This window comes from Drosophila eugracilis, unplaced genomic scaffold (genome assembly GCF_018153835.1).
Source record: "Drosophila eugracilis isolate 14026-0451.02 unplaced genomic scaffold, ASM1815383v1 contig_415, whole genome shotgun sequence".
Lineage (NCBI taxonomy): Eukaryota > Metazoa > Arthropoda > Insecta > Diptera > Drosophilidae > Drosophila > Drosophila eugracilis.
This window is the reverse complement of record NW_024573278.1, coordinates 2,031,581-2,044,205: the sequence shown is the minus strand read 5'-3', so window position 1 is coordinate 2,044,205 and position 12,625 is coordinate 2,031,581. Positions and strand designations below refer to the sequence as shown.

Here is a 12,625-nt window from a genome sequence, read left to right as displayed (position 1 = left end):
GGTCGTTGGGCTGAGTGTGTGTGTGTGATGGGTGGGTGGTCGGTGGGTGGTCTGTGGAAAAGCGAAAGCAAAAAGCGAGCCCTCAACTTGATGGGCGGAACGGGACGCGTGAGTGCCACACGTGCCGCAGCATTATCGAGTTAAAGGAGGGGGGCGGTTTTTATTAAAGAGCGCCAGCAAACTATTACCGCTAAAAGTTGAGTTAAAGTTCAGCTGTAATTATTTTTTATTACCCAGCGAGGAAAAATGTGAAAAGCTATTGCCAAAGTCAGCTAAAAACTCCCATAGAAACTTCTCATAAATTTAAAAGGTATTGGTAAAAGCTATACAACATTTTGTAGTAAGCATTTTGAAACGAAAACAAACTTAAATCAATTTTCATATGCCAATGTTTGTATTCGAAATACTACAAGTTATAAGGTTTATAAAATTTCAAAAATAATATGCAATAAGTAACATTTTTAGCAGGTGAAAACTTCAAATATTTATTGTAAAAGTTGCGGTTTGGTTTACTAATGAAAAGCTTTTGTTGGTTTTGATAATCTGCTTCACATTTTGTATTGACTTTTCTTTAAACTTTCTGCTAAAATTTGATTGTATAAATAGCAGAGAGGTATGATTCAGTCAAATGTTTGTTTTAAATTTTATTAAACTTCCCTTTTTATACATTTAAATGTATAATTTAAACTCGCATTAAGCCAATCGCATTCAAGTTCTATGTGAAATTTTCCTTCTGCCAAGTGCTGCTGTTGATTCTCCCATAATTTTCCCCATTTTCCTTATCCCTTTTATCCACCGACTGTTTTTCTTCTCAATCTGGTGCGTAACTCTTTGTGTGCATTGTGTTGCCAGCTTTTCCGTGCCAGGCCGTGTAAGTGGCGCACTTGTAACAAATTTTCCGTTTGCGTTTTCCTTTTCTTATTATTTCGCGAGCCGCCACCGCAGGATGTCGTTGGGTGGTATTTTCGGCGGGTGGTGGTGGGCGGTATGTGGCAGGTCCCTTTCGCGGGTTGTGTTTTTCGTATAACAGATTGAAGAAGATTCTCAGGGCTTTTGTGCCAGTTCGTGCTTTGGCTTTGGCTTTCCTTTCGATTTTCTTGTTGCTGTTGCCCAGTGGATGTTGCTGTTGGGTTCTTGGTGTTGCAGGTTGCTGGTTGCCGTTGCTTTTGTTGCGGCTCCTGTCTTGCCAGGAGCAGAATATAAGCCAGCACAGCAGACACGTGTGCTTTTCTGCTCACTTTCACTCATTGCTCACAGCTGCTGCTTTCCGCTCGCTCTCACTCTCAACGCTATTCCGCTTTTCCTCTCTTTTCTATTTTCTCTTGGCCAAAAAGGTGTGCGTGCATGGCCGCCAGGCAACTGCCACCATTTTCCATGGGTATAACTGCCGTTACTCAGCTGAGCGTGTGTGCGAGTGTGTGTGTGTGTGTGGGTTTGTGTTTGTGGGTTCTGTGTTTGTGTTTGTGAGTTCAAGGTCATCTAGCATTTGCAACAATACGAATACAAATTCAAATACATTACGATGAGCCGCGCGCATAAAAGCATCCTTTTCAGTTTGTTTTTGACAATTTCGGTCTCCCTTCGTCCCTTGTACATACTACACAGATATTATATAAATATATATCTAATATATATTTGCAAATGATGGTGAGTGTTTGCCTAATGGTTATCCAAAATAATATATTTGTTTAGTTCAACTAATTGTCCTGCGTGTGGTTTTGGTAAATTAGTTGGTATCCACAAATGGATGCGGAATGGGTTTGCCGATGTATAAAATGCACGTAGAAGCTTAAATAGGATTAAGTGCATTTAAATCAAGCTGCGTTATCCTCTAACTGATTTTTACACTAACAATATTTAAAATTAAATTGAAATCTTTAAGTTAAAACACTTTTGGGCTGTCCCTAAAAATTAAGACAAAGATGCAATTCTTTGACATCTTAAAAGCTTAAGTCACATAAGTATTTTATTAACTTAAATACGAAATGAATACTCCGTTATAAATGATTTAAAAGAATTAAAAATTTCCTCTTCGAAGCCATGAAGTGCAGCCGAAAAGTATGCAATGAACTCGAGACGCCAACTTTTCGGTGCTTAAATAATTCATTTTTGGTGGCAAGTATTCTGACTCGAGTTTGCATGCCATCCTCCGTGCGTGTGAGTAAGTGTATATGTGTGTGTGGGTATACCCCCTTTGCCTGTGTGTGTGTAAGACAGCTTGTTTGCTCGTTAATTGCTTCGCGTTCCGAGGCGGCCAACTTATCGCCGGCTCCGTAGTTGTAGTCCTGAGTCCTGAATTCCGCCTCTAGCATGGCCAACGTTCTTCCAAATCAGCCGGGCTGTGTTGTTTTTGTTTCTGCTGCTGCTAACTCAATTATACACTCATTAAAAACGTATTTACATTTCGCCTGTGTGTATGTAAGGGAGTGAGTGAGATTTCCCGCAGAAAAATGCACAGAAATTTGTGGCCACAGAGTGTGCGAGTGTGTGTTGTTGGCAATTTAATTAAAAGCGTATGCCCGACATCCAGCAATAGTTGAAAAGCGCAAGGCCGTTTCGACCCCTACTAGAAACTATTAACATAGTTATTCAAATTATAAGGCTCTCAAGAAACTTGGAATTAAATTAATAAATCAATAAGTTCACTATAACAAGATGAGTTGGAAACAAAACAAATTATTTCATTATTCCTAATTAACATATTATAAAACAGTTTAAGAACAAATTAATCATATTAGAAGTCGTTGTAAAAGCAAAATTTAATTTCAGAATTAACTAAATTTCGTATAACGATCCCAGCTTTAATGTCAATACATTTCCTGACTCTCCCCTTTTTTTCTGAGAAAGATACTTATCGACTTTGGTAAGCGACAGTTTCAGGCAGCTTGTTCAAGATTGTTTGCAATTCAAGTCAAAGCTCCTCGTGCCTGGCTTTGCATAAGGTTTTGACCTTAATGGAATCGAAGCAAACATAAACACAGTGGCCCAGCAAGATAAATTGGGAATGGGTTGCACGTGCCCACGGCCCACACACAAACACATACACAGACAGCTACTTGACTATGAGTCCTGATGTTGCTGCTGTAAGTGTTGCTGCCGTTGCTGCTGCTGCTGCTGCTGCTGCTGTTGTCGCTCATAGGCAGCAATTATGGTTCGTTAGTGTGGCCCGTATTTGAAGTGTGCGACAAAGACAAAAGCCAGAGAGAACAACAACTGGGCCAACAACAAGTGCCATAAAAATTAAGTTAATAAAAGGCAACGACGAGCCGCTTTGTTCTATCGTCCTGCCTGTGGTACCCTGTAATGTTAGAGTGAAGGGTTTTGATATAGTGATGGGGTTAGTGGTTTTAAATTTGAGAATTTATACTTGTATTATTTCATATTAAATAGTTGTAGTTAAAGTTCTAGTTATCTTCGGTGATCTATTTGAAAAAACTCCACTTGAGTAGCCAAGTCACTATTTATTAAAATTAATAAGTTATTAATTTAGTAGTTGTTAAATGGTATTTATTGGTCGACTTTTATATGTTCTACTCTTTTCAAGCTTCTGTTTTTGTAGTGGGCACAAGTTTTTGGTTTATTCTATTTTGCACTCTTTCACTTACTTCTCCACGGCTTCTGAAACTGTTATGATTGCTGCTGCTGCTGCTTTTGCTGCTGTTGATGTTGCTGTTGGTATAGGTGTTGCTGATGTGCCTGGCTGTTGGTGTTGCTACTGCTGGGTATAAGGACTTGGGGTTAATGCTGAGCGCGGTGTCCTTGGCACGGCCCCTCCATTGTGAGTCGGCATCTTGAAGCGCCGCCTGTAGTGGTAATTGTTTTTTCCAGATTGGCCAACATCCCTCACCTCGCGTCACTTCTGACTCTCTCTCAACCCTAGCATTGTTATGACATGACCTCGCACGGGTTAAACATTTTGTTCCCTCCTCTATTTTCCAGGCACTTACTTCTTGCTGTACGATTTCATCGATTACTTCGATAAGGACGATGCCACGGCCCTGCCGCGGGACAAATATCTGGAAATTATGAACAACATTTTCGGCAAGGCAACGCAGGCGGAACGCGAGGCCATCATTTTCCAGGTAACTTACCGCAACTACGCATTTGCAATTTTTGAAATAACAATACAATGCAGGGAAAACTGCATCTGACAAGTACACTGAGAGAAATTTTGATATTTTTAAAGCTTTATTTATAATTAAAATATATAATTTGCTATCTAGACAACTGTCTTATCAACATTAGCTCAGTTAGAAGTGAATCTATGTTCTTGAAAATACAGTCTAAAGAAGTTCATTTTTTTTCCCGAGTGCATCTGCAAAATCCCTCAAAGTGCATTAGTGCAACGTGCGACTACTCCGTGTCACTGGCAGCATCGCCGCATGTTCTAAACACATTAAATGCAACGTCAACGGCGACGGCTGGATTGAATTGCATTTAGTGGCTTTATTCATTTAGTCTGTTCTATCGCCGGATAATCTCATTTTGCGGCATTCTGCGTCAGCAGTGGATATGCATTTGACAGCTGAGCCCGGACAGAATCCGGGATTAGATGGCCCAGGAGATTCTCAACGAACCAAAACCCGTGAAACACTCAAACGTAAATTGGCTAAACTGACAGCTAACTTCATTCCATGATTGATTGGGGACTACATTCTCGTTAAGTTGGCCATAAATCGGAGTTATTTTTAATTGTTGGTTAGATTCCATTCCAAGATAGCATTTTTTAATCTAGAAATTCAATTTAAATCGTTACCCAACACCAATTTTTTTTTACGAAAAGTTCAAAACTTTAAAGAGATTATTTTATCTCGTTTTTCAGTACACCAGCTGGGAGGGTAATCCAGGCTATCAAAACCAACAGCAGATTGGACGCGCTGTGGGCGATCACTTCTTCACCTGCCCCACCAACGAGTATGCCCAGGCACTGGCAGAGCGAGGCGCATCCGTGCACTACTACTACTTTACACACGTGAGTACCATATGAGGGGGTTTCCACTGTATCCGTATCCGGAACGAAATGAACTGCACGGCGTGGCAGCCATTAAATATTTCTCAGGCTTTGACACGTAAGATGGCGTTGAAGCGCGTGCGTCCAATCGGAATGCGGTCAAATGGGGCGCAAGTGGCGCAACGGCGTAAAAATCCACGCCGAAGCCACTGCAACGCAGGCAACTGCAATTTGCGTGTCATTAAAATTGCACACAAGGCTAATGGCATTCAGGAGTCCAGTTCAGAATGAAAGTGGATAACTGTCGCAGGTATCCAACACTACGGACATTTCAGCTGAGGTTGAACCAGAATGGTTTATTACTCTCAGAAAGTTCAGGATATTTTCTTCTGAAAAGTTAAGTTTTATATCTGAATGTTACATTAATAGTAGAGATATTATTAAATACTTCTGAAAAATGTTTAAGAAATTACAATTTTCTTTAACAAGAATGTTCTGAAAATATCTACAATCTTAAGTTGGAATATTTCTCTCACTGTACTCCACTGTGGCTGCATCTCCAGCGGAAGCAGTTACGGCTGCGTCAAATGTCAACGCGCCTGTGTGAGCCTTAATTATTAATGTCTGAATGATGGCGGGGCGTTTCCAAAGACCGATGTGTGGCACTGAAGGGGTTGAAGGGAAGCGCCGGAAAGCAGAGCTTGCGGCTAATCTGCAGGACAGAAAGTGAAAGTTCTTTGGCAAGAATGAGGTCAGGAGCAAACCCAAGTTGATTGCTTTTGGTCGAGAATAGCTCGAGCATGAAGAGAAGCCAGTGGTTATTTTTCATTGTCTCTAATTATTCAGGTATTAAAAAGTTCATGAACAAGCGTCTGCTAAGGTTAAAGTTGAGATTGTAATTAAAAAAAAATACTCGTACGAGTATGTAACTTTCTTCGCACCCTACTTGGCCTATGAAAACAGTGGTTTGAAATAACCAATTACCGAAGGCTGAACTCCTTCGTTTTGATTTGCCTTTCAACTTATGGTTGATCACTATAATAAAGTTCATAAGAGCTCCTTTCTTTATTATCAATAATGGTCTATAATCCAATTTTATTGGCCAATTAATCCGTTAACCTTCTGCGATCGTAGTTAATCCAATGACCGAGTGTGATTTCCGCGTAATTACTGTATTTGTTATGATTGTGATGATTGAAAAATCACTGCCAGTGGATAAAGATATCTCCAGAGTCCTTTGTCATGTGCAATTTTGCGTGGCGTGTCAGGTCACTTCGTGTGTATTTTTCAATTAATCAAGCAATTTGTTGAAGACAGCCAGAATGCGTGCAATCCATTTGATTGGACTTCATAATGTCACACCCATTGGGGTAAGGGTCGTTGTTATAGTTGTTCTTGCTGTTGCTCGCTGTTGAGCTGGAAGGCAACCTTGGCCGCCATAATTATGGTAACCAAAAGTTTCACGCAACACACGCCCACCACTGAGTGAAGAACCCTCGCACAGACACACACAGACACACATACTGGGGAAAAGCCCTCGTTGGGCGCCAATTAAACTATACGCACACGCAGAAGCTCAGGAGGTTGGCTGCGGGCAGACACAACAACTATACAACTACACACAAGTACTGTGAGGGAACAGGACCGGCAATCGTTACTGGATCACGACCCAATGAAATGGAGGAGGGTGAAGGCGCAGGGGGCAGCGAAGTCGACTAATGAAACTTCAATTTACGAGGTCACGGCCCGCATGCCCTGCACGTGTGGGGCATAATTTCAGTCAGTTATTTGTTTAAACGACTTTGGCTTCGGTGCCTGCTGCTTGCTGCCTGCTGCCTTCTATTGATATCGCCCAGTTGCAGGTCGAGTTGGATCGGTCTAATGATTAATAAATACCCAGCTCTCACAATGCGTATACGCAGTGTGGTGGCCTCTATAATGTATTGATTTTCGTTCACCAACTTCGATTGCTTGAATACACATATATACTAATGGCTCCGAATAGTAGTCGATATTGACCGATGATAAGTGGTAATTTGACTGAACAAATCACTGCAATAGTAGGTAAATCAATATTACGCATACGCAGAGTGGAACTAAGTTGGCGGTAGGCTTTTTTCTTATCTTTTTCAGTGAAATCTAGGCTTTTCTTGAGAAAAATATTTAATGTAACAATCATTGGACCTATGACCTATTTGATAAGCAATCTGCCACTTGTTAGTTTTCCTAAAAGCTACAAAACCAATATTCAATATGTGCTCTTTACTTTTGATTTATAATCAATATTTGCACCAGTTTAGAGTAATATTTAAACTGTTTTTCACAGCGAGTCGTTGCTCCTTCCGGTTGATTGCACAATATGCAAAAATGAGTGCGTACGGGGTGCCAGATAGACTGCATTGTTTATACCAAATCGCCCGTTAATAATCCAATAGACTGGCCAGCGCCATCAGCTGACGGGCGGTAGAAGTTGGCTGGTTGGTTGGTGTCCCCGACACCGCACCAAAAAATGGAAATGAAAGCAAATGAAATTAGTTTTAATTACAGCCGTCAAGTTGCAGCAACAGAACTCGTAACTCACTTTGGCCATAAACGGGGCCGCGATGGGGCGACGAAGCATGGCGAATGGGGTCGCCAGCTGCTAAAGTGCCTGCCAGATTGTCTATCTGCTTGGCTGGTGACCAGTGGGGGCATGCCCCAAACGGCCAGTGGCCACATGCTTGACCGACCAGTCAGTCAGCCCACCGCCTCCTGCTTTCTTCCTATTTTCCTCCCATTTTCCAGCCATTTTCCCGGCTCCTGTTTCTGTTTCATTTTGCCATTCGACGCTGACTACTGCAGCGTGCAACGTGCCTGGCACTTAAATAAGTTTTCCTTCTCAACTGCTCCTTCTGTTCTACTCCTCCTGCTCCACTTCATTTCCCGCTTTAGCCGCCCTCCACTGTACTTTACTCCACTATAGTACCACTACTTTCCTCTCAACTCTCGACCATGGCGTTTCTCATTATGACCTCCGAGTCCAAGTTTCTCTGCTGTTTGCAATTTTTGCGCTTAAATCAAAAAAGTTTAGTTCCTCGCTCCGGCTACGTACAATTTTTCATTATTTGCACGAAAAGGCGTAAGGACTGCAGGACTTTTATGTTATATATGTGTATGTATATATATAGGGGACGTGTGTCCTGACAGCCAACGGCCAAGTCGCATAAATTTCCACCGACTTGGCAGTAGCAGAAGGAGCAGAAGCCCCGCATTACCAGAATTACCCATGGCATATCCCGGACACTATTCATTATGCGACTTGGCACTTGGCTGCCAGCCTGTCAAGGTGCAGCTCAACCAGAGCCCGACTGTGGCCAACTCAAGTTGAATGGTTAAGTGGTTAGCCCTCAGCTTTCAGCCCTTCTCAGCTCTCGGCTTTCAGCTCTTGGCTAGGCCTAATGGTCAAAGCAGAATCGCATTGGCGGGTTTTGGTTTTTCGCTTTGCATGAGATTGCATTTTACAAGGGGATTGCCTAATTAGCATTTCGGTAGGAGGATGTAGTGTTACTTAACCGGAGAATGTAAATCAGCAGATGGTAGTAGCTGGCTGGCAACTTTAATTTAACTCTAAATAGCCGGAAAGTATGCCATCAATATGGTTAGCTTGTATTACCTTAAAAAAGCCAGCAAGTATACTTCATTTTTGTTAGTTTTAAGTAACTTTCAAACCTACTAATGACTTAGGGAATGAGTTTAGATACATGAAATTGGAAAGCATGAGCTTTAGCATTAAATAATCGAAAAACAAGAAGGGCAGCTTTAAAAATGATATTCAGTTATACTCAAAAGAAGTTTGGATTTAAAAATGTATTTCTTCTAGTAAATCAAAAATGATTACTGCCTTTTCTATATATATAGGAAATTTATATTAAATATAACAAAATATTGTCTGAAAATTACCCTATTAGCTTAAAATTTAATCATACATAAGCTTTGTGGGCTTATCTTTAAAAAGTTACAGAAACTATATTGGTCCGTTGTAAAACATTAAGTATACGCAATGTGGTCGCCCATGCACGTACCTATTGCAACAGCCTGTCCTGCAATTCTGCAGCTCCCCAGTTACAGTTGCAGTACAAACTGCTGGGAGATACGTGAAATGGAGCCACACGAGAGCGTTTAATGCCGCTGCCTGTCAAGGGCGCCAGAGTTTGGGGCTCTGAAATGGTGGAATTCTGAACTGGCTGTCGACCAGGCGTTTACTTATTTATTCATTCGTTTTTCTGGTGTTTTTTCGTTTTTTTTTTGCTTTCTTCATCGACGCTCCAGTGCGCGGCATGCTGCGACAATATTTACAATTTACAGGGAACGCCAAGCGAGCAGGCGAGCAAAATCAAATAAATAAATAAAAAGGGTAGATGTTTATCTGCATAATTTCTGGCTGAGTTTACGACAGCGTCGCGGCACTGTTCTCATTTTCTGGCGGCCCCATTTTCACGGCTTTTCCTTGGCTTTTCTGGCTTTATTCACAGTTTTCTTTTTTATATATTTATTTTGCAGCGCACGAGCACCTCGTTGTGGGGCGAATGGATGGGCGTGCTGCATGGCGATGAGATTGAGTACTTCTTTGGCCAGCCGCTGAACAACTCCCTGCAGTATCGACCTGTGGAGCGTGAGCTGGGCAAGCGTATGCTCAGTTCGGTCATCGAGTTTGCCAAGACGGGGTGAGTTTTGTGTGCCTTTTTGCCGGGAACTTTTCACCACGAGCTTTGGTCGTTTTTATGGCAACTCTTAGTCAAGTTTCACACTCATTTGCTATAAATGGAAGCTTTTTAGATATATATATATTAACACGATATTCCCACAGAAATCCCGCTCAGGATGGCGAGGAATGGCCCAACTTCTCTAAGGAGGATCCCGTCTACTACATTTTTAGCACAGACGATAAGATCGAGAAATTGGCCAGAGGTCCTTTGGCTGCACGTTGTTCGTTCTGGAACGATTACTTGCCAAAAGTCAGGAGTTGGGCAGGTGAGTGAGATGACATTAGCTTTTACTATATAGACTTGCCTGACACACTCTGATCCAAATGTGAATGAAAGTACAGTCATCGTTGGAGGTTTCTGTTTATCCATTATATTGCTCTTTCTGTGTTCTGGTTTTTATTTCATTGTTGCTGTTGTTGTTGTATCGCCTTGTGTTGTGTCGTTTTCGTTTGTGAGTGTAAGTTTGGCATACAATTAACATAAATTTGGTATTCGCTACGATATATCGTAAAAAATGGCATTAAGTCTGCTAATGGCTGTCGGCATCATCGGAACCACACCTCGCGACGAACTGGGATTCGGTTTCCTCTGAATCGGGTTCAAGCTGGTCAAGCGAAACATATGACAACCAAGTGGATTATTCACGCGGATAATGTACTATATGTCTCTCTGACAAGGGCTATTGATGCGCCAACCTATCCCAAGACTTTCTTTCGGGAAACTCTGGACAAAGAGCAAAGTGTCAATGAGACTCTGAATCGATAAGTTAAGCACTTTCACTGTTGGAATGATTGATGACTGGTTTTAAGCTACACTGAAAGAAATTTAATGAAATTATAGTGTGAAAACAAGTTTTAAATGTGAGAAATGAAATAACAGCAAATCAATTTCATTTTATTTATTAAATACTTTTTTATGCTTCGATATTTTGTATCAATTTCTGTTTGCATTCTATTTTTGCACTTCAACTTAGTTCTTTTTCAGAAATATTTTCTATACAAGAATTTTTTACATTATTCTTATAATATTTATTTATTCCTTTTGACGATAAGAACGTTTGTTAGTTTCTACAAAACTTTTTCTTTCTCTGCACTTCTGAGTTAAAACCTTTTAAGCTCCTTCCTTTTTTTAGTTAGTGGCACTCGTGAGTCAGAGTGGCTGACGCGACTTTTTCGGTGAAAGATTTTTATAGTTATGCTTTTTAATTTATTTCATTTATGCGTAGCATCATTCGCCGCCGTCCGTATTTCTTATTTATGGCCCCGTCAGCTTTTCAAAATGTGCGCATCAATCAGGGAAATGAGTTGCGAGGCAGATCGGACGACTGACCGAGAAAGAAATGTAAATATGCATCAGCCATAATATGGTATATGGTATATGGCGTATGGGTATGAGGTATAAGTCTGGCCCTGACAATGATCAATGACGAGCCCCATAAAAAGACGAAATGTCTCTAGGTATATAGTTTAAATAGCCAGTTTGGTGGGCGTCGCGGCTTTTATATGTTTGCACTTAAGGCTGTAAAAGTTGCGGGGCCATTAAAGTTGATGGGTTTTGGGTGAAAGATCACCATCGGCGAGAGGACCGCGCCACCAAGTCTGGCTCGCAAAAGTCACCTCATCAGCAAATCGATGAGTGGCACAAAAGAAAATTACTGTCTCACAAATTAATAAAAACTTAATTTATGCTAATTAACCGTGTTGGTTTTAGGAGCTAATTTTGGTTTTTAGTTTTACATAAATCCAATCGATCGAATATGCAAATGAGTTTGGGGGAACGAACTGGGAGATATAAACCTCGAATGCAGATATAAGCCTCTCTTAATGCAGATATCTCTCCAATCGATCATTTGGTTATATATATATATATATATATATATATATACACATACAAGCTCTACTTTTGATCTCGCTGCGGTAAAAGTTGCCACTTAGCACCCGAAGATCTTAGCCCATTTTCTACACACCTCCCCTCAAAAAAAAAAAAATAATCAAAAAGCAAACTGGTTTTGTTTTCTTTCTGGCAAATTAATTAATTTGCATTTGTATATGTAGCGGTTTATTCTTTATGGTCAAAAGCGCTTGCCAACAATGCTTCCCATTTGCCTTAATGGCCATTTAAAATTTCACCCAAGATCTAGTTTGTATTAATCTTATACAATGGGAACTGGAACTGGTCGGTGGTCGGTGGTCAGTGGTGGTTATGGGTCTGTTGTCCTGCTGTGTTTTTTGTGCCAGACACGCTGGCACCGTCGGAATCGAGAAATGTCACCGGCCGAGATAAATAAACGATCGCCGTGTCATAACTCAGCCGCACGCGTTGAGATACGGATTGAAGAGCGCTTGTAGATACAATATCTTTTGCATTTGTATATAAATGTATGGTATATGCCTTTTCACTTTGGTTTGTTGTTATTTTTTTGTTATTTTTATGTCTTATATCGTTTCGTTTTTTGGCTTTTAGCGACACGTGTTTCAAATATGTATGTTCGTCGTGTTTAATTTGTATGTGGATTTTTGTGTTTGGCCGCTGTGCCAATTTATTTCTTCATTATCTGAAACGTATAATCTATGGTTTGGTCAGCCTTTTAAATTCAAATTAGCAAAAATTAAATGCACGCGACAGAGTGGCTCAAGAAATATGAACAATTCGGATATTATAAAAGCGATTTATGGCCCAGCTCTAAAGCTGAAGATTGATTTCGAAATTGATTTGATTCGCTTTGTTTTATTGACTTTCCTGATTTTAATACATTTTGCACACTTGCACTTCACATGGTGGTTGGGAGCGTGAGCGGGGGCGGCGGTGGGGTTTGGATTATAAATTATAAGTCGTTGAGCAAGTTATCCCTGTACTTTGGGGGAGCTAAAAGAAATACAAATGAATACTGAACACTTTGCCGGTCTTTGGGCCTGGTTTGGCGTGTTGA

General features: G+C 40.8%; 1 protein-coding gene across 3 annotated transcripts in view; it reads left to right on the top strand.

The window, feature by feature from the left end:
* The window catches only part of LOC108116892 (acetylcholinesterase), a 38,570-nt gene that overhangs the window by 18,179 nt on the left and 7,766 nt on the right, over positions 1 to 12,625 (top strand). For all 3 annotated transcript variants that reach the window (XM_041818946.1, XM_041818944.1, XM_041818945.1), the window contains 4 exons: positions 3,940 to 4,082; positions 4,823 to 4,972; positions 9,491 to 9,654; positions 9,798 to 9,961. In XM_041818946.1, the coding sequence (XP_041674880.1) occupies positions 3,940 to 4,082; positions 4,823 to 4,972; positions 9,491 to 9,654; positions 9,798 to 9,961 (621 nt within the window). The remainder of the gene's footprint in view (positions 1 to 3,939; positions 4,083 to 4,822; positions 4,973 to 9,490; positions 9,655 to 9,797; positions 9,962 to 12,625) is intronic.